Source organism: Colletotrichum gloeosporioides (assembly GCF_011800055.1).
Source record: "Colletotrichum gloeosporioides strain Lc1 chromosome Unknown consensus_28, whole genome shotgun sequence".
Lineage (NCBI taxonomy): Eukaryota > Fungi > Ascomycota > Sordariomycetes > Glomerellales > Glomerellaceae > Colletotrichum > Colletotrichum gloeosporioides.
Window position 1 is genome coordinate 429,318 of NW_025544673.1, and position 20,296 is coordinate 449,613.

At 56.9% G+C, this 20,296-nt stretch overlaps 6 protein-coding genes across 6 annotated transcripts; 3 read left to right on the forward strand and 3 right to left on the reverse strand.

Moving 5' to 3' along the window:
• Nucleotides 1-806: 806 nt before the first annotated feature.
• Nucleotides 807-2,718, reverse strand: GCG54_00012026 (uncharacterized protein; the record flags this gene model as incomplete). Its single annotated transcript, XM_045411914.1, has 2 exons — nucleotides 807-2,569; nucleotides 2,622-2,718. The coding sequence occupies 2 exons, from the start codon at nucleotides 2,716-2,718 to the stop codon at nucleotides 807-809; spliced, it is 1,860 nt and encodes a 619-aa protein (XP_045266787.1).
• Nucleotides 2,719-5,120: 2,402 nt separating this feature from the next.
• GCG54_00012027 (Delta-aminolevulinic acid dehydratase) lies at nucleotides 5,121-6,345 on the forward strand (the record flags this gene model as incomplete). Its single annotated transcript, XM_045411915.1, has 2 exons — nucleotides 5,121-5,369; nucleotides 5,437-6,345. Coding segments are annotated over 2 exons (1,158 nt in total), but the record flags the coding sequence as incomplete, so codon positions are not given.
• A 4,359-nt stretch (nucleotides 6,346-10,704) lies between these two features.
• Nucleotides 10,705-12,316, forward strand: GCG54_00012028 (uncharacterized protein; the record flags this gene model as incomplete). Its single annotated transcript, XM_045411916.1, has 2 exons — nucleotides 10,705-11,503; nucleotides 11,553-12,316. 2 exons carry the CDS (start codon nucleotides 10,705-10,707, stop codon nucleotides 12,314-12,316), a joined length of 1,563 nt encoding a protein of 520 aa, XP_045266789.1.
• Nucleotides 12,317-12,730: 414 nt separating this feature from the next.
• Nucleotides 12,731-13,609, reverse strand: GCG54_00012029 (EKC/KEOPS complex subunit BUD32; the record flags this gene model as incomplete). Its single annotated transcript, XM_045411917.1, has 1 exon — nucleotides 12,731-13,609. One exon carries the CDS (start codon nucleotides 13,607-13,609, stop codon nucleotides 12,731-12,733), a length of 879 nt encoding a protein of 292 aa, XP_045266790.1.
• A 1,607-nt stretch (nucleotides 13,610-15,216) lies between these two features.
• On the forward strand, nucleotides 15,217-16,683 carry GCG54_00012030 (uncharacterized protein; the record flags this gene model as incomplete). Its single annotated transcript, XM_045411918.1, has 1 exon — nucleotides 15,217-16,683. One exon carries the CDS (start codon nucleotides 15,217-15,219, stop codon nucleotides 16,681-16,683), a length of 1,467 nt encoding a protein of 488 aa, XP_045266791.1.
• Nucleotides 16,684-17,143: 460 nt separating this feature from the next.
• Nucleotides 17,144-18,090, reverse strand: GCG54_00012031 (uncharacterized protein; the record flags this gene model as incomplete). The annotated part of the gene is made up of 2 exons (XM_045411919.1): nucleotides 17,144-17,629; nucleotides 17,686-18,090. 2 exons carry the CDS (start codon nucleotides 18,088-18,090, stop codon nucleotides 17,144-17,146), a joined length of 891 nt encoding a protein of 296 aa, XP_045266792.1.
• Nucleotides 18,091-20,296: the final 2,206 nt, after the last annotated feature.

Consider the following 20,296-nt stretch of genomic DNA (forward strand, 5'->3'; position numbering starts at 1 on the left):
CTACTAACGCATCCAGTGATCCCCCACGAACCTGTGCCTTTCCAGAGAAACTCCAAGTCCACCACTTGCATGCCGTTCGCTGACCTATCCCTTCAGCTGACCGATCCTTGACCCTTGTCCAATGAAACCTGCCCTCAAGGTTTCTGCATTTGCACGCCCGTTCCTGAGCATGAAGAGACACAATCTGGTAGAGAAAAGAAGCCGCAAAATTACGCAATCAACAAGGCGGGGTGCCTGGACCTGAAAAGGGCGCAGGACTTGTATTAAGGCTATGCTGTCTTGCTCAATCTTGTCTGTGATGACAAAAGGGTTGTCGCGTTCCGATGACATAGGAAATGGCGCGAAGTGCTGCGCAAGGCATCGAATCGGGTTTTTTGCTTTAGCTGCTAAGTGTCAGTTATTGAAATCAATACCACTGAGGCGGATGCTAGCCACGTACACAAATTTGTTTAGGAGGTGGGCGTTGACCATAGCTAGATGCATTGGTTATTAATGCCACTCCAGTACTCAACAGGCCGTGAGGCGGTAGCAAAATGGTAGCAGCTGACCGCAAACGTGCGAAGGAATGTCGTGCCTGATAGATCAGCGCTGTCGTGGTATAGGAAATTGCTGTCCACGTTGAGTGTTGTTGTAGGAGCCACAAATGTGGCAAGGTGCTTTCTAGAATGGAAGCGACAAAGAAATAGAGAATTTTCTGCCGCCAACCACCCAGCTGGTGGCTGAGAAAACCAGATCGCAAAACATTCTCTTTTCAAAAAGCTGCCAAATGCTTTTCATGAACGACGAGAAGGGTAAACCGTCACGTCCTACTGCAACTCGTCCACCTCCAGCGCGCTCAGGTTCGCGGGCTGGCGCTGAGGGCCAAAGCGACGAGTCGGAAGCGTGGAGGACGGCTCGACAGGACGAGGGATCCGAGACTGCTTGTTCGACAGAACGGACGACTCGCGGGTATGCTGGCGGTCGGTAAGATTGCTGACATCGTCGACGGTATCCTTATGGACAGAACGGGTCTTCATCGGAATATTCTTGTCGCGCGGGGTGAGTGCACTGGGCCCAATCAGATCAGAAAAGTCTCTCACCAATTCATCGCGCTTGTCGGAAGGAGCGTTGTTGATCTGAACAATGGTAAACTCCCGAAAACGAGCCGGCATATCCGTCATATCCTCCTTGGTAGGCGAAGGATGCTTCTTATTCAACCTGTTGTTGCTGCGGTGAAACTGAACTCCCTCAAAGTTGAGCTTACGCTGGCCAACGCTGCTGCTGGAGCCCTCACCATTGGAACTCTCACCCAGGAGAACAGTGTTGACTTGGGGATTACCGTCATTTGTGTACCGAGTGGAGGGACTTTCAACAGGAACAGGCTGCTTGTTGCTTCTGTTGCGCGGGGTCGAGGCGCATGCGGGTTTCTCGGACAAAAAGCCTTCGAGATCATCGTTCTCCGAGTCGAATGGGTTGATGGACGGAACTGGTGGCACGGGAGGTATGGTCGAATCTGTGCTGACCTTTAGCTGATGCTCAAAGGGCGTGGGCGTGCGAACAAGCCCGCGCGGCTCCGAGAATGGATCCTCCGGGGAGTTCGAACCACCACTACGCAGCGATTTGCCATCGTCATGTATCTGCTTGCGAAGGATGCGGCCTCCAACCATACTTCTGGGCTTTTCTTTGTTGAGGTTAAGCCCCTCGTTGACGCGGATCTCCATCGAGCTAACTGGGGACGGCTGCCCAGGGGACGACCGCACAGGGGACGGCTGCTCGACATGAAATTGCTTGGCCGGGTTTGGGAGATCACATTTGACCTGGCCAATAGGCAACGATATTTTGCCACGGATCTTGGATTCCGGGGTATCGGGCTTCGTTTGGAACACATCGAAGGCCTTGCGAACCTTTGACATCATGTTCTTGGGGCGAAAGCGAGACGGCTTTGGCGTACGTTCGGAACCAGGGGGCTTCAAACTTCTGGTAGCCGCCAGCATCGCGTCGATCTTGTTATTGACGACATGAGGGTCGGCGTTGTTAGGGTACGTGTTTGGAGTCAACGAATCGGCCTGCTTGACGAGTCCTCCCAAGGGTGCCGTCGTGGATCCAGCGATGAAGCCATGCCGCTTTCCGCCAGTGTCGAGTATAGTTGTTCTTGACTGGGGAAAGGGGCGCCTGGGCACTGGTTGCACAATCTCTGGGTCGTTATTGGCAATATGGACTCGCTGAGCTCTTCTGCGGGATGACTTTCGGGGGATATCAGGAGCCACGTTCATGGTCTTTGACGCCTGAAGACGTGAACGGGTAACAGGACCGCCTGGCTCTGCCGAACGAGCGAGAGATCGGCCACGCGGCTCAGTATCCATGTCGAAGTTCTCGGGGGAAGTTGCGGGAACAGTGCCAAGTGGCTCGATATTGCAAATGAGAACCGATGGATGACTGGCAAGGCCGTTCGGATGATTGTAAATGGTACTCTCAAGGAGAGCGCTGGCCAGTCGGTCGACCGTTGCGTCGGTGCCTGGGGTTTGCACAGCATGACGGTCTGTCGGGGTGGCATTCGCGACGGGCATAGGCACCGATGGGGTAGAGACCTCTGGCGAAAACTGTCAGCCTGTGTATACCACGCAAATCTATGGTTTTCATACCTTGGGGCTCGTTATCCCGGTCTCTGTTGGTATTGTTGCCTCTATCCCGACGCCGAGGCGCCAGAGAGGCGAGGGTGCTCATCGACTTTTTCTTCATTGTACATGAAGACGACGAGCGTCAAGTCTGTAGGAAGGAGTGGACAGGGCGATAATCGCCCAGAGAAAAGGTGAAGGACAGAGAGAATCAGAAGGGAATAGCGATGCCCGAAGTCATCGAGAAGGGGTGAGCGAACGGCTAGGTCGGCGTTGTGAATCCTATGTGACCGAGACCATAGGGTTGCGCAACTTTCTTGGAAAAGTCTTTCTCATCAGCAACGAGTACCCACAAACAACAATTTCTCCAAGACGAACCTGTTGGATAATTGAAATCGAGCACACGGATCTCTGAGAGCCAGTTGCCGCCAAGCTGGTGACAAGCCGACGGTATTGTTGTCTGCGAGCCAGCAGAAGAGAAAGATTGTTGCGCAGAAAACACCGCGTGCGTCGTGAGGGAGGAGGGGAGATGGAAAAAGGAAGCGAGGCCGCCTCACTTGGTCTCCTCGCTTGGTCTGGGGCACCTGACCTTCGTCCAAATGAATTCTTCGAGGGCAGGCTCGGTCTTGCCTCTGATAAACACCAAGCTGCCGTCCGTGGCTTCCTGTTTCTAGCCTCGAAGCTCTCTGTTTCGACCAATGTTTGGGCAGCTTCCGAGGCAAGAACACATAGCGGAGACCTGCATCAGCCTATTGCATCCACTCAAGGCACCGGGGGGTTCCGCTTCATGATCCTTCAGCAACTGCGGCTTGAGGGTGTCTAAGCCGCAGTTTACATGAGAGAACGTGGAACAGGCAAAGAGGCTTTGACCAGCGTGAAGGGGCTTACTCGGGTGGTTCTTGGAAGGTCAGAAGCTGCCATTGTAGTCACTTGGCGGTGCCTGCTGGAAACATCTTTCAGGTTTTCCATCCCATGAACACCACAAAGGGCTCAGAAGAGATGAACATCAGCAATAACATTAGAGCTGAGCAGGATTCTGGGGAACAGCATGGAATGGTTTGCGGGGACTTGCGAGATGTCGTGGCTGATATGGAGATTCGATCCAAGACAGGACGCCATGGCTGATGGCCGACTGGGAAAACCAAGAAAATAGGATTATTGAGAATCAATCTTCATAATCCTCGGGCCGGCGGAAGGTTCGCTTGCAAGCACCGAAGTTGGACGTCTCATAAGTGGTGTGATTGCATCGAGATCACATCTTGATATTGGGCAGAGTAGATGAAAAAGTGCAAATTGAAGTTGGCACGGAAGCTGTTGGCAATTCTTAGATACGCAACAGACAGAGGTATTCGAATTACACGTTTGATGAGAGATAAGCCCCGAACGGCGAAGCGGTCAGGTGTTGTGCGCGTCTTGGAACGCGTTAGCTGGTGCAGCAGGAATTATGTAGTATATTCTGAAATTGGAAACCGTCCTCATTGTCGGAGTCGGCTGCTTGTTATTGCCAAATTTGGAAAAAGAAAAGTGATGGACTCGGCTCCGCTCCGGCATCACCGGTACTCACAGCTGCCGGCGACGGGCCTTGTGCTGGCCGTTTCGACCGGTGAACGTTGTTTGTGGCCGGAAGAGAAACGGAGGACTAACGGGTCCACGGCCACCCGCGGAGATCCTCGGCCCATCTCGGGGTTGGGATCTTGATCCTGCCAGCGGGTGATTGGTGCCACTCGCTGCATGAGGTAATGGGCAGGGAATAAAAATCTCTAACGAACGCTGCGTCGGAAGGGGCCCAGCACGACACAAGAAGCGTATTGAGCATCTCGACCGTCGAAAATGACAATTGCAAAGGGCCAATTGCCTGCCGAGGCTCATGGCGATTCTGAAAATGTTAGTCAGCCACAGCCTAGGCAATGCAATGCCGCTCACCGACGGGCGGGCGACGGTCTCGGTTTCGTTCTCACCGTTGAGAGCACGGGGATTTCGAAGAATGCGAAAACGTACCGCACGAGGGGACCCTTCGGAGCGGAGAAGCCGCCACCGGAGAGGGCCAATTAGCATTCCTCGGTTCGTGATTGGCCTGTCAGTTGCGCCATCGCACACTCCCATTCGCTGAGCGCCCAGCGACACTTGGCGGGCGGGCCCACGGTCACCTCCGTCTCCTGCCGAGTGCAGCCAAAGCGGAAGGATAGCTGGTCTGTTTCAAATCCCGTCAGCCTTTGGTTCGCCATCCACCATTTCCCTCGTGCTTCAGCCGTCCATATTTTTCCCCCTTCACCTCCAGCCCCAAACCTTCCTCCCGCGCCTCTCTCACCGACTTCGCCTCAACGCCCATTCCTCCCTCCGAATCCGATACTCGCGATCATTTTCCGTCGCGACGATATAATAATCATCTCCAAGCCTGTGGTGCGAAACTCCAAAAAGCGCCACCTCCGACTCCTTGAAATCCCCCAACCGCTTCTCCGACGGCCATTGCCACCCAACCCCTCATTCTCTCACGAAAATCGCCATTGAGCCTGTACAACATCAGAGATCACCATGTCGTTCTCCAGCCTCGTTCAGGACCTCACATTGAGGGATTCCGGCGTCCCGCGCCGGAACCGCGGCGAGGCCTCGGTCTCCACCGTCGATGACAGCCGGTCGCAAATCTCGCGCGCCATGTCCTACGCCAGCACCGCTGCCACCAGCGTCAGCATCTCCGGAGACATCTCTAGCCAGCTTCACGGCGGCTACTTCCATCCCCTTGCCCGCTCGTGGCAGGCCGAGAGGCAGTTGACCAAGGTCCGTTCCATCCAATGAGGGGCATCGCGCCTTTGTTGTTATGAATCACCGCTGACATGCCGCCCAGTCGATGCTGATTTACCCCCTCTTCATTTCCGACCAAGACGACGAGGAAGTCCTCATTCCCTCGCTTCCCGGCCAGTACCGCCGAGGAATCAACAAAACAATGGCCTGGCTGGAGGTTCTCGTGCGCAAGGGCCTGCGCTCCGTTATGCTATTCGGTGTGCCCGTGCGCCCCGGAAGCAAGGACGCTCTTGGCACCTCCGCCGACGACCCGGAGGGCCCCGTCATCAGGAGCATCCGCGCCATCCGCCAACGCTTCCCTCAGCTCTTCATCTGTGCCGACGTCTGCCTGTGCGAGTACACCTCCCACGGCCACTGCGGCATCCTCCGCGACGACGGCAGCTTGAACAACCAGCTGTCCGTTGACCGCATCTCCGACGTTGCCATTGCCTACGCTGTGGCCGGCGCCCACTGCGTCGCCCCCTCAGACATGAACGACGGCCGCATCCGCGCCATCAAGCTCAAGCTCATCGAGGAGGGCATCGCCCACAAGACCGTGCTCATGTCGTACTCGGCCAAGTTCTCCGGCTGTCTGTACGGCCCCTTCCGTGACGCCGCGGGCTCCGCGCCTTCCTTCGGCGACCGCAAGTGCTACCAACTGCCCCCGGGTGGCCGTGGCCTCGCGCGCCGCGCAATCGTCCGTGACATCAACGAGGGTGCCGACATCATCATGGTCAAGCCGGCTAGTCAGTACCTCGACATCATCAGCGACGCGAAGGAGCTGGGCAAGGATATGCCTGTAGCCGCGTACCAGGTGAGCGGCGAGTTCGCCATGATCCACGCGGCCGCCAAGTCGGGCGTCTTCGATCTCAAGACGATGGCTTTCGAGTCGACAGAGGGCATCCTGAGAGCCGGTGCGACGATAGTCATCAGCTACTTCACCCCCGAGTTCCTTGACTGGCTCTCCACCTAAATGATGACGGCATTACACGCTCGGAAAGTATGATAGAGGCATGGTGTTTTACGGCGTTTTCAGTTCATCATCTTCGTGGGAAGGAGCAAATATTGTATTATCGGATTACGGTCAAGGTATTATGGGAGGGGATTCTGGCAGGGCGTCATCTTATTTTCGCATACACTCCCTCCATTGGTTCAGTGTCACGTAGAGGATACCAAAAACTAAAAGGCTACGTTAATGAAAAGGACAACACGTACTATTGATACATGAATCGATGTTTGGCCACAAACCTGACATATCTGTATCAGGCTGGTGGGCATCCGTCTCTGTATGCTAAACTCAAAATCAACGGTGCATTAGTAAGGAACGACATGGGCAAGAAACAGCGTTTGGGCAAATTTAGATACGACGTGCGCCGTGTTCTAGCTGACTGACTGGCAGCTCGCGAGGTGTGTGTGCATGTGTGTTTGATGGCAGCAATAGCATGGTGGCATCAAGGACGGGAGGCCCTGCCTTGTCTTTCCGGCTTGGGTTTCTTCAAACCCGCTCTCCCACAGGTTCGCAGGTATCGGCGTGTGGTAGCAAGCCGAGAGACGGCAACAGCAAGCCTGTGCCTGTTCCAGGGCGCATCCATGGCGGGTTTGTTGTGTGGCCTGACTCGGCTTTCGGATGTCGATCGTCAGGTTCTTCTTGATTTAAACTGGACCCAAGGAGCACGCTGGTCTCCAAAAACAAAATTCGGTTGGGCATGGGGTGTTTGGCAGAGAGAGGCATTGCAAACCAGGGGAAACGGTCCAAGGTAAGGGGGTCCAACAACGGGGAAGCGGTCGTTGGCAGGCGAGAGAGAGCGAAAAGCCTGGGTCTGGGAGATAGGTAGTGGTCGAGGCGAGGTCTTCGCTGTAACCACTAACAAGGCGGCGGACGGCAGTGCCATGCACTCGACGTGACGGATTGCCAATCTGGAACATGGCCAAGGGGTCGATTGCCGGGAAACAAGCTGCACCCCTGACGGGGGGGCATGGGGCGGAGGCTCCACCATGACCAGCGAAACCACTGACTTCTCAATGACTGGCATCGAGCACTGTCCAGTATCCGTACCTTGGTCCAGTGTCCGTAGCAAGGACACAGTCATCCAGCTGGCCATGGTGCATTGCAGAAGGCGAGAGCAGAGTTCAAAGTGCCGCTGCACCTTGCCGCACCACCACAGACGGACCGGCAGGCAGGAGGAGGCAAGCAGGCACAGGCAACGTGGTTCATCATTTCATGGTCTTCTGACGGAGTGGAAGTTGGAGGACGCGCTAGTGTGGCTGGGAAGCACAGTGAGCACTCGCGGCTCTTCCTGCTGTGCGGCGCCGCGGACAGCTCGCAGACCGTCACAGTGCAGGTCTCGAGCCCCCACCCCGGTCCCCCGAGCGCGGCAGGCGTGGATCCAAGCGCCGATCTCAACCTTGAAGCGTGCCGCATCTGAAGAGCCCCCAAAGTGCTCTCAGAACACATCGACCAATTCTTTCGATTGCTGGACCCCGGAACTCCATCTTTTCTCCCAACCGCCGACCCTCCCACCCCAGGCGGCAGAGCAGAGTCTCCAGATCGCTTACGACTGCTCGAGGCAAAAGTGGCCCGAATACTCATGCGCCGAGAGCTCTCGTCGGTCGCGGCTTGCCGTGTTTGCGCTCTCTGGCGCTGAGAGCCGGCCATGGCATTTCTCGGCGGAAGAGCGTTGGCCCAGAGGCATGCTCCAACGGTGGTCCCCTTCCAAGGTCTTCGGTGGCCTCCCAAGAGTCCCAAGCCCTCTTATCGATCCATCTTTCCCTCATTCGGCCAGCCGTGACCCTCTTCCGACACCCCTGCCCCCTCATTGCCGTCGCGTACCTGCAGCAAACAACGGGCGGAATGGCGATGGACAGCGGGCGGGAGATGTTGTGATGGGCGCGGCGCCCGCGGCGGACACAGGAGACTGGGGCTCCTCTCCTCCTCTGGGCTCCTCCTCCATCCATCCTCCAAGGAAACGGGGCTCTTTTTTCCAACGGGGATGGATGACGGGGTCGTGGAGGAGATAGATGCGCAGGACCCAGGCCCTTTGACGCTTGTGACTGGAAGAGGCAAAGCGAATCGAATATTGATTGACCGACTCCGCGTACCATTTTACGTACCTTGCTGTGGCTGCGTATCTCTGACGGCCAGTCGTCCCATCATCCTCTTTGATTCGGTCGTTTCTTCAATTTACTTTGCTGGTCTTCTTTATGAGCGTTTTGTGTATGGGATATGCAGACCGGCGGAGTATATGCCATTCTTAGTGGTATTCCATGTGTCGCCCATCTTCCAAGGCAAAGGGTCCCTTTCACCGTCTTGTCTCTAGTGGCCTTCCTTTTTCGAGGCAATCCTCCTTTTTTTTCATGTCCATCGCCTGCTCTATCATTTCCATATAAAGTGTGAAACCCCTACCAGTCAAATCTCCTGAGAAGATCCCCTGCGTTTGCCTGGGTTTGATGATTTCGGAGCCTGCAAGTCAAACTGACGTATCGTGGTGGCATTGTTTGTTTTTTCTCCATCCTTCTCACGTTCGCTGTCTCTGCCTCCTCTCGCTCCCATCTCTCCAACAAGTCAGGAATCCGGTCGTTTCTGTCTCGAACCGGCCGACTTCCATCGTTTCATCCCTTCTTTTGCATCTGCCCCATTGGGCCCCATCTCGGTCGTGCGGTTACCTCGTTCCCAGTTGCATGCTACGCTACGGATATTTGCTACCGTGGAAGCGAGCAAGGCGGGAAAGAGGAGAAGGAACCGAGAATGAACAGAAAGGGAACGACCCTGTGACCTGAACTACGGCGATCCGATAGAACCAGCAGTGCGCACAGGCTGTTGGTCCTGTGTTCGTTTTTTCTGGCGTCAGCCGTGGTCTCTGGTTGACCTCTTGACATCTGCGCCTCGGCTTGCAGTTCACAGTTCGGATTGGTGGTGTGCGTGTTGTGACCGTGGCCCTTGCCTGTCGTTCAGCTTGCCGCCCGTCCTTCAACGATTTACACTTTTCCACAGCCCGCCCCCCGTCATTCTTCGACTGTCCTCCTCTTGGTGGTCTTAAAAAAAAAATCCCCGAAAAAGACAAGAGGCTGGGCGGGATCAGGACCAGGAATCAGGAACGAACGAACAGACTGCTTAGAGTGGGTGGACGGACCCAGCACTCGTCCCTTGTTCCTGGGCTAGAACACGAGCAGACAAGAGGCAACGAGAGGCAGGCACATCTGACTTTGTCCTCACATTCGGATACACACCCTTCACTTTTTCACGTCGTCGAGGTCGAGGCAGGCACTTTTCCAGAGTGCAGTGCATTGCGCAGGCGCTGCTTCCCAACTCGTTGACGGCATCGCTGCACCTCATCCATGGTGCATCCCTTCCCAAACCCGTCATAGCTGCCACACTTAAACCTTTCCACACCCTGAAACAGTCTCTTCCTCTACCCACACCCGCTCTTTACGCCGCATTGCCATACGTCTATACCATCCATACCTTACTCTTACTACCGACCGTACCACTTCACCTACCTCAACTGTCTGTCTCTAAACACACATTACCTATTACGCATCCACACTTCACGCTCCTTCTGTGTGGTCTCTTCACTGCACGTCTGACCTTTTCTTACCTTACCTTACCTCACGGACACTGGCCGCTTTCTCATCTATATCCGGGTCGAGGTTAGACTGATTACCATTTCCATTCCCATCCCCACGCCCGCGCACCCGCCTTACACATACATCCTTCTACACGCAAAGCCTCGTTCCGATCTCAGCCCAGCCGGACCCTTTTCTTTTTGGTTTTGGCTTGTTTGCCTGCCTACCGCCTGCCCGCGCCTCTGGAACATCTGCCAGAAAGTCCCCACAGCTTCTTCTCGTCAGGACCCACGGCCGTGTGTGCAGAAAGGGCCCCAAGGTCCAAGGTCTCTCTTGCTTAACCTGCAAGGTCAAGGCAAGGTCCAGGTCACGGGCTCCGGTAGACGAGACGAGACCCAAGACGGGCAGAACACTCCCAGTCACCAAAGGCGGAGCGCTCCCTCGGGAAACATCCACCCATCCTCTGCTCTTCCACTTTCACAGGCCCGGGGTCTGTTCCCCATTACAATTACCTTGTCTCGCCTGCCTTTCACTCCCCGTCTCCTTCCTTTTCGCCCCTCCCAATCTGCAGATCCAGCAGATCGTCTGAATAACAAGGGCCCCCTCTGGAGTCTGGATCAAAACCACCACGCTCCCTCCCGTCCCCTCCCTCTTCCTTTCCACTTTGACTCTAGGCCCTCGTCTTGTCCAAGCCGTGCTTGATACCTGTCACCTTGGCCTCACCAGAGTCTATTATACCCCCGACATCAAACCGACCCATTGCAGGACAATGAACGGACACGCTGCCTCCAAGGTGTCGCTTTCACACGAAGAGGGTATGGGTCTGTTGGACGAGAAGACGTTGTCCGACGTCGAGAGTGAGAGCGGTAGGGCCGACCTCGAAGTCCGCTTCGCGATACCGCGATGGTCGACACTAGCAAGAGGCGTCGTTGGCTACGTGCGGGCCGTGCCATGGAGGGTCACGCTTATTCGAAGCCTCATCTTCCTACTGCCTAGCTTCGTTCAGAGCCGATTTACAAGAGAACGGAGCCGTCCCGAGAAGCTGTTCCCGACGTCATACCTCGATGGCATGCGAGGACTCGCCGCGCTATTCGTCTTCTTCTGCCACTACTTTTACCAAGCCTTCATCATCGCCGAGGGCTGGGGCTCATCAGAGAAGAACTACCACATTCTGAAGCTGCCGTTCCTCCGACTCTTTTACCAGGGCCCGCCAGCCGTCTGCTTGTTCTTCGTCATCTCCGGATATGCACTCTCACTAAAACCGATCAAGCTCATCCGGAGCCAAAAATGGGATGAGTTTTCCGCGACAACGACATCCCTCATCTTCCGCCGATTCATCAGACTCTACATGCCTACGGCGATTTCCACCTTTGGTATCATGCTCATGCTGCAAATGGGTGTCTACGAATGGACGAGAGACTTTGCCATCGACCACAAGTGGCACAAGAACGTCATGGAACCTCACCCCAAGCCATTGGATACGTTCTCCGAGCAAATCTGGGATTGGGTGTGGAGCATGTTCAACTTTGTTCACGTCTTCGGCTGGGAGCGGTTTGGTGGAAGCACATGTGAGTTGGACTCCGAGACGCACATTGACACGACACTAACGCACTGTAGCCTATGATGTCCATCTCTGGACCATTCCGGTTGAGTTCCGCTGCTCGATGTACCTGTTCGTCACTCTCATCGGACTGGCCCGCGTTCGCACAGGACTTCGCTTCCTTTTCCTCTGGGGAATCATCGCCTTCACCTATCGCAACAACCGCTGGGAACTGCTCCTTTTCTACTTTGGCATGATGCTCGCCGAATACGACCTCATCCTAGGAAACCACAACAACAACCAGCCGCCCGCTGCTCTGCCATTGAACGAGGCACCGCCGCAAAAGAGCTGGTTCAAGGGCTTCCTTTGGGCGATGTTGAGCATTTTCGCTCTGTACCTCATGTGTCAGCCCGACATCAACTATGAGGTTACTCCTGGCTGGGTCTGGCTTTGCACTTTCATTCCCAAGTGGTGGGAGGAGGAAGGTTACCGCTTCTGGCAATCCATCGGATCTGTTCTCTTCGTTCTCGCCGTCAGCCACTCCCCGAGGTGGAAGTCGTTCTTCAACACCGCGCCCGTCCAGTACTTTGGAAAGATCAGCTACGCTCTCTACCTCATGCACGGCCCGGTGATGCACACTGTTGGCTACACCATTGAGAGATTCGTCTACAGCCGCACGGGTATTGAGGGATACTGGTACAACACCGGCTTCGTGATTGGGTCTTTCGGATGCATTCCCGCAGTCATTTGGGCCGCGGATGTTTTCTGGCGGCTCTTTGATATCCCGACGGTGCGTTTCGCAAAGTGGTTTGAAACAAAGTGCGCCATCAAGCAACAGTAAAGAGAAGGAACAAAGACGGCGCTTGCGCGTCTGCACATATGTCTGCGACAAATGCTCAATAACGAGCTGGGTCTGGAAAGTCGGTATGGGAATCGACTAATAATAGCATGACAACGGCGTTTTATATCATACGGCATTATTACTATACCTGGCGTCGGGAATATTTATTTTTATGGGGGGCAGGGGGTTTAGCCAACCTTTTTTGGCATGTTATAGATAGGCATCTCAGCAGGAATGCACCTTCCAGAGCCACATGACGGACTTGAGAAATGTACAGAAGAGTACCAGAGAATGTGGGAAACGTATCAGATGTGGTAGATGCAGCCGAAAAAGAATACTCTTCCGACCGAGGGGTATCAAATTCATTCCTTTTTTCTTTTCTTGAACCTTGATCTAAATCTCCGACAAGATGTTTCAACCAATCATGCTCCTCTTCCTGCCCCTCATCCTGACGTCTTCGAGCTTTTTGAGAGTCGTAGGCGCCTGCTTGTGCGATGCGCGATAGGCGTCCAGCAGATCCTGGAAGTATTGCTCGGCGCGGGGATGCGTGCTGCCGAAAGCGCGCTCGAGGACATAGAGATCGACCGCGCGGTCCTCGTCGGAGGTGCTCTGGCTCGCCAGTCCAAAGTCGATGATGAAGATCTCCCCGTCCAATTTCGAGGCCTCCCCGCCGTTTGTGATAGCAGCAGCAGGCTTTGGCGGGCGGAGCATCATGTTGGATGTGGTGAGGTCCCCGTGTACGATCCCGATCTTGTGCATCTTGCCGACGGCGGCGCCCATCCTCCTCATCAGGTTCTTGATATCCGTGGCATCTCGTCGCGGGGCTGCGGCGGCGGCGTTTTCTTCTGGTGTTGTTGTTGCTTGTGTGTCCGCCATAACCTTATCGTCCGTCTCTTCCTCGGGAACTCCAGCCGGGGCCTGGCTGGGAACGACGGAGTCAAGCCACTCGTTGATACGCACGCGGACGGGGGCGCCCGGGATCCACTCGAGCATGATCCAGCCGGCGGCCTCGTCGAGGGCGTAGAGGGCGGGGACGGGGCAGCCCTCGCGGCGGCATTTTGCGAGGACGCGGGCCTCGGCGAGGATGCGGGCGCGGGTGAGGCGGGCGTCGAGGGTTGGGTGGCGGTAGGGCTTCGGAGGGCGGTATTTGAGGGCGGACGGGACGGAGGGGCCGAGGAAGGTGGTCTTGTAGAGGCGGGCTTCGGCGCCTTGGGTGATGAGCTCGGGCGCGGAGGAGGAGGGGTGGGTTAGGAGCGGGGGGAGGGGGAATTGTGTCGGTTGTGGTGTGGTCATTGTGTCTGTGTGTGGTGTGATTTGGTGAGGGTGGGTGGCGGAGGAGGAAGAGGAGGAGAGGCGAGGAGGTCGGTGGCTAGCAGGATTGGCGTGGTTTGGGAATATCTTCAATTTTGCGGCAGACCTGTACGGACTCGGCGAGGAAAGTTTGGAGGGGTAAAGGTGCCAGTGCCTTGGCGGGGGTGTTTTGGTGAGCAGACCGCCTGCCGGGTAGGGGGATTCTGCCAGCTGCTGTCCACTTGCTTTAGGGCCGTTTCTGGGGACGGGACGGACGGGTTTCGTAGGGCGCGGCGGGCCGGGCCCTGTGCCTGAAGCTTCACTTCCGTTCCCGGGTGTTTCTTTTTGGCGGGCAAAATTTCCGCTGTAATCTATTCACGACTTGGCTTTCGCAAAGGTTCTGGAACGTTTTTTAAATTTCGTCGTGGGGTTCCTTGGCTTGGTTTCCTGGACATTGGGAGTGTTTGCTCATCTGCAGGTAATGCAGCGACACTTACTGTTGCCTGCGTTTCTGAGAAGAAAGCGTTACGGTTTGGGAGAACGGCCGCAATTGACATCCAACAGCCAAGATGCGAGATTAACCAATGTCCAGCGGCATTGGGGCTGGAGTTTGATCTACTTCTTCGAGTACATGAAGGGGTGATGCGCCTAGCCTGCGAGTGAAGGCCGTGAGTACGCCACCAGTGTCGAGACACCCAAACCTCATTTCCGAATCGCAAAGGTGACCCAATCCGTGCTTTCGCTCGATCATCAATCTCAGATAACGAAGCAAACTGCAAGTCTTTTCTCTCCTTCCACACCGGCCCGCCCATCGGCCCCCGGCCGCTGTTGCCGCGGGAGCAGACGAGCAATGTCCTGCATCGGTTCACACTGGGGCCAGGCTTCCCGACATGCAGCCCAGCGGCCCAGCAGCCACACCACGACGACCATCTGCAGGCAGGCGAGCCAACGATACAACCAGGCTACCAATCACCTCCGTTTACCAAAGTCTTCGGTGGCGGCCGAGAGGCACTGAGAGGGGCAAATGCTTCCCTTTCGCATATCCGCTCTTGTGATATGCAGGCCAGGGTCGGTTCTCTTGCGCCTTCGGGCAGCTGCCATGCCCGCTTCCTCGTCCCGAAAACTCGCGCAAGCCTTGTTGGACCCTATGTTACTTGAAAGTATGTAAAGCAGCACGGAGGGAAACGCGCAATGTTGTGAGGGGAGCAAGAAAGGCGGGCAAGCTGTGCTTACGGAGGGGAGGGCACCATATCGACTATGCTCCATTGAGTCGCATGCATCCTCGCATCTGACAGACCCGACCCTGTTTGCTTACATTGCCCTCCAATCCCTCATCTCTGGGTCTTGTGTATTTGTCCACCTCTGGTTTTCCGGTCTCACCCTCTTCACAATCTGGTGTAGCCTTCCGCCGGTCGCACCGAGGACAATGGGCTCCTGAGCCTCGTCGCGGAACACACGACGTCTCTTTTTTTGCTACACCACACCCTAGCTGGCCGAGCTGTCGCCTCTGTGCCGTTTCTTTCGCAGACTCAAGACTCTCTGTGGCGATTCAAAAAGAAAACACCTAGACCCGAGAAGACGAAATGGCGGCATTTCTCGTGGTCGCCGCAATGGCCGTCTGCGCCGGCGCGGCCGCCGGACAGAGACGGTACGCCGCAGTCGACATGTCACCAGCAGGCGGCGGCGGCGGCCTCGTCCCGCGTTTCTTCATCGACGAGCCCCGTCTCGTGGCCCGCGACGGGGCTCCTTGCCCCGCGAACGCGCATTCATGTGAGACTCCCGCAAACCATCCTGAGACGAAGACCATAAATGGAGAGGCCGGTTCTGACAGATTGAGATGTGATATAGGCCTCGACATAGGCTTCCCGGACCAATGCTGCTCCAACGAGAACTACTGCTACGTCAAGCCGAACGGGAATCCGTGGTGCTGCCAGATCGGCTCCAACTGCGACTCAAAATGCTCCGCCTCGCAGTTCCAATGCACCAACGTCGTCACCGTCACGATAACGCCCACCAGCAACGGCAACCCGACGGTCACGTCCTCCACCGGGTCCGCCTGCTGCTACCGCGGCTGCCCCTCGACCTCCAACTTCCGCTGCGCAGACCGATTCGGCGGCGGCTGCTGTCCCTACGGCAACACCTGCGCCTCGTCCAAGCAGTGCATCCAGACCATCTCCGCCACGCCGTCCTCCACCGCCGGCGGCCTCACCCCCGCGGACCCGGGCTGCACGGCCACCACCCAGCACGCCTGCGCCGACGGCCAGGGCTGCTGCGACGACCTCATGCACTGCACCAGCGTCTCCGGCACCGCCGCCTGCGCGCCGGGGAACCCCACCGCCACGGACGTGACGTACGACCCGAACAGCAGCGGCGGAAGCGGCGGCTTGTCAGCGGGCGCCAAGGCGGGCATCGGCGTGGGCGTGTCTGTCGTCGGTCTCGCGCTGGTCGGCGTCCTCGCGTGGTTCTGCCTCGTCCGCCGCCGCCGCCGCCGCGGGGCGACCACCATGACGGCCTCATCCCAGCGCAGCGGCGGCGGCGGCGGCGGCGGCGGGCTGAGCAACGTCATCGGCGGGGGAGCAGCGTCCTCGCGGCCAGGACGCAGCGCGCGCGCCATGTCGGAGGTGACATCCGGCTCGCGGCCGACGGCGCGCCGCGGCGCGACGCAGGATTACTTCGGCCCGGACGCCGTAGCGGGGCCGTACACGGAGACGGAGACGGTGGCGTCCGCCGAGGGGGCAGCGACGGTGGCGTCGTCGCCGGGCCGGCACCGCGGCGTGCCGCTGCAGGCGCACTCGCCGAGCGACGTCGTCGCGCCGGTGGAGATTGACTCGCGTGTGAAGAGGGGGGCGCCGGCCGCGGTCACGTCTGTGTCGCAGCAGGCGTTGGCTCCGTCCTCGCCGCCGACGACGGAGGGGCGGTTCGAGCTGTACGGGAGCGAGATGCCGAGCCCGACGTCGCCGGGGATGCCGTCGCCGCCGCTGATGACGCCGAGCGCGAGGAGCGTTAGTATGATGGAGAGGTCGCCGATCGATAGGTCGCCTGGACCGGCGCCGAGCCCGGAACCACGGCGGCGGTGAGAAGGTTTGAGGAACTGAGTGACGCTGTGTGTTTTCTCTCTGTTCTCGTGTTCATATCTGTCTTCTTGAGACGCCTGAATTGAAGTAATAAACGAGCGACGGTACATGTTTTGTTACACAGATTCCCGATGCCTTCGGGAATTCTCTCTCTTGTAAGAATACTTATTATGCGATGAGGAGTGGTGGGAAACCTTTTTTGTGTGAAGAGCAACTCCGCCTGACCGACCGTTTCCTTGGAGAAAAATAACAAAAGACGATAGACATTGATCCTTCGTGTCGCATCCCTGCCCTCCGCGAACGCCAAACAGTATGAAGGATGAAAATGAAGACTGGAAGAAGCGATGATGAACGCATGCGAGTCTAATAAAAAAATGAGGAAAGCAGAAGGAGCCCGATGACAACCAGAAACACCAAACACGAGACACCGATCCCCTTCAGAAGTTGTATGCACACACATGGCTCAGCAAACGACACCGCCAAAGGGCGTGCACGTCCGCAGATCCTTGACCAGGTCCTCGACGCTGCTGAGATGGCGGCCCAGCAGCTCCTGCTTCTCCTCCGTGGTCAGGGTGTCGGCGGACTCGCTGCCGGCGCGACTCCGTGCGTAGTGCTGGGCGTCCGAGGCGGTTGAGTTGCCGCCCGCGAAGGCGCCGGCGAGCTTGCTGGGGCTGCGCTGGTGGATCGCGGGGACGGAGGCGCGGGCGTCGGCGCGCGGGATAGAGGGGACCTCGGGCATGAGGTAGAAGTAGAGGAACTCGACGAGCTTGAGCTTGACCTCGCGGGCGGTGGAGCGGGACTTGAAGAGGGAGGTGACGGTGAGGAGGCCGTCGAGGGCCTCGAAGGTGCGCGTGTTCAGGGGGGTGTCGATGAGAGCGACGACGAGGACGAGAAGAGTCGCGGATTGGATGGCCGGGCAGTTGACGGGTTCGAGGAGGTCAAGAAGGAGCTGCGGGATGGAGTCAGTTTGCGAAAACTTGGAGGAGCCTTTGATGTCAAACGCACGTTCATGTTTTGTTCTCTCGAGAAGAGTGCCTTGCTTGGTGGGTGGAGGAGTAGGACGCCTTGGATCAGATCCAGCGAGCTGAGGATGAGAAGGTCATTCTGGCCATCGGTACCCTTGCCCATGAGGCGGTCAAGGGTGTTGATAAGGCGCAAGGCGACGTTCCACTCGAAACCCTCCTGCAGCTTGAAGAACTCGCGGAAGGCCAGGTCGTCGGACAGGTCGGACAGAGACTTGCCGCTCGACCGGGCGGACTCATCGTCAGTCGCCGGCGACTTTGATGACCTTGACGGCGCTGAGAGGCAGATCTGGGCGAGGAGGCCTTCTACCTGGCGCAGGCCCTTGCGGACCTTGGGGCCGTCGTAGGAGGAGAGGGAGTCGAAGGCGAGGCTGAGAAGGTTCTCCATGTTTGAATATCGGTGGTCGTGACGATGTTTGGGAGGAGGCCGCCGTGGCTTGGTGGCTGATTTGCTGTGGTGGACGGGGTCGGTCTCGAGCGCGCGGAACGGACTGAACAAAAGAGACGATGCGATTATCTGTCGGTGCGATTATCGATAACAAGTGAGTGACGCCGGACTGGGATCGGAGTCTGACGGCAGCAACAGCACACCGAAAGTTGATAATGCAGAAAAACAACAAGAACAAAAACCGACGAGAACACAAGTCCTCTGGGGGTTGTGGGGGTATCACGATCGGATGACTGGAAAGTGCCGGAAGGGGGAAAAAAGAAGAAGGAAGAAGCGCACAAGGTGATGGATCGCGCGGCGCAAGTAATAAGCATATGAGAGAGACAGCAGCGGCAGCGACAAGGACGTCGGTAGCTGATTGCCGTGTGGACAGGTGTGGATGTTTGTGTTGCGACCCGACGATTAATGCCCCGGCAACCGGGTCGATCTCCAAGGCGTTGGGATGGGGATTTAGCGTGGCCCTGAAGAGGAAAGCGAGCATCTGTTTGGCCCAAACGGCGTGACCACACACCGTTAGCTACGAATAAGCGGGTCGATCACCGTAGGCACCTCTGCGTTGGCGCATTGCGGGGGCCCGGCCCGGCATTCAAGCTTGGGATTTCAGGGTCAAGGTCTTTTGTTGTTTGTCGCTGCTACCTTGCCGTTTGGCTTTGTTCTGGGCAGGCGATTAGGTATTAAGATAAGAATAAGCGAGTTCTTTTTTTGAGCACTCGAGCTTGCTTACCTTGCCGTGTAACAGCTGCCCTCTGCCCTCGGTATGTCTGCTGCGATCTTCGGAGACTACCCAGGCCAGCCACCTGTCCACGGGTATTATCAAACGGCCTTGGTTCTGCAGGAGGCGTTGGTTTGTCGCAGCAGCAGCGGGTGCTTAAGAGCGGCACATATGGCAGATGAAACCTGACGGCGCGAGGGGATGGCACATTTCAGCGTCTTGGAATCCACGTTGGCAGCGACCAACCACGGCGACATCGCGACCCGGTTGGCAGGATGCGAGGTGAAGGCATGAACAACAGCAGGGCAGGGCACACCAGGAGGGGTTCATCGGAGTGTTTTACGTGCCATCCGAGAGTGCTTAGCGGAAGTTGAGGCTAGCGACTATGCCTTCTAGAAGCCCAGTCCCGTCTAATGCGTACGTCTGGCGTCTGTCTGTCTCCCTCCTCCCGCCGCAGCCGCCGCTTCTTAAGACGAAGCCTTCGCACGAACCTCGTGCTGTCTTCACTAGCCGTAGCTCTTGTCTCTGCCCTTTTCCTACTACACCTCTGCGCAGACAGTTCACTTCACCGAAGCAGCCTCCCGAACAACCCGATTTTTATCCATATCCCGACTTTTGCCAACTCAATCTTCACCCCTCGCATTTCGGAGCAAAGTCCGCCATTTCCTCTGGATTTCGGCCTCTACGAAACCCCGACCCTAGCTGAAAGCTGCCGCCTGCGAATTGATGACGTCTGCCAGATTCCGCCCCAACCCAAAGTCCAACATCTCCCCACAATCAATCGATAAGAGCTCCAACAACGCGGCAGGTCCCATCAACACCTGCAACTGCTGCTGCATGTTCAAGGTCGGTTAGCTGCAGTTTGTTGGCATGTGATTGCTCATTCGCTCTCTTGCCTGTTTTCATTGCGTCTGCCTACAGATACAGGACTTGCCAGGACTGCTAGCCAGGACTGCTAGCCAGGACTGAGCTGCCTGGCCCGATTCTCCAGCGGAAAGCTTCAACAAAGCAAGGATCAGTGATCCGGCTGCTTCATCCCTTTGCTCCAACCCTGGCTCTCCCTACCTTACAACAACGCAAGTCCTCTGCACAAAGTCATGACGGCCTACATCCCATTTACCCCTGCCAAAGGACACCATGCAGGCGGACAAATACGGCTTTTCCAAGCAAAAGGAACGATACGTGCATACGCGGACAAGCAGAAATCCCCACCTCCCAACAAATCAGACCTCCTACCGGGGTACGGGAAAAAAACAGCTGCCCACCAGCTTGGATGAACAGAGTGGTGACGTTGACACGAGCTGACCAACAGCGAACAGCATAACCACCGCCGGCTGACCACCACCACCACCACCACTACCACGACCGATCCCACCTCCTCCGCAGCCCACGGGGGAAAAGAGCTCCACCAAGCTACCCACCACGCGAGCTCTG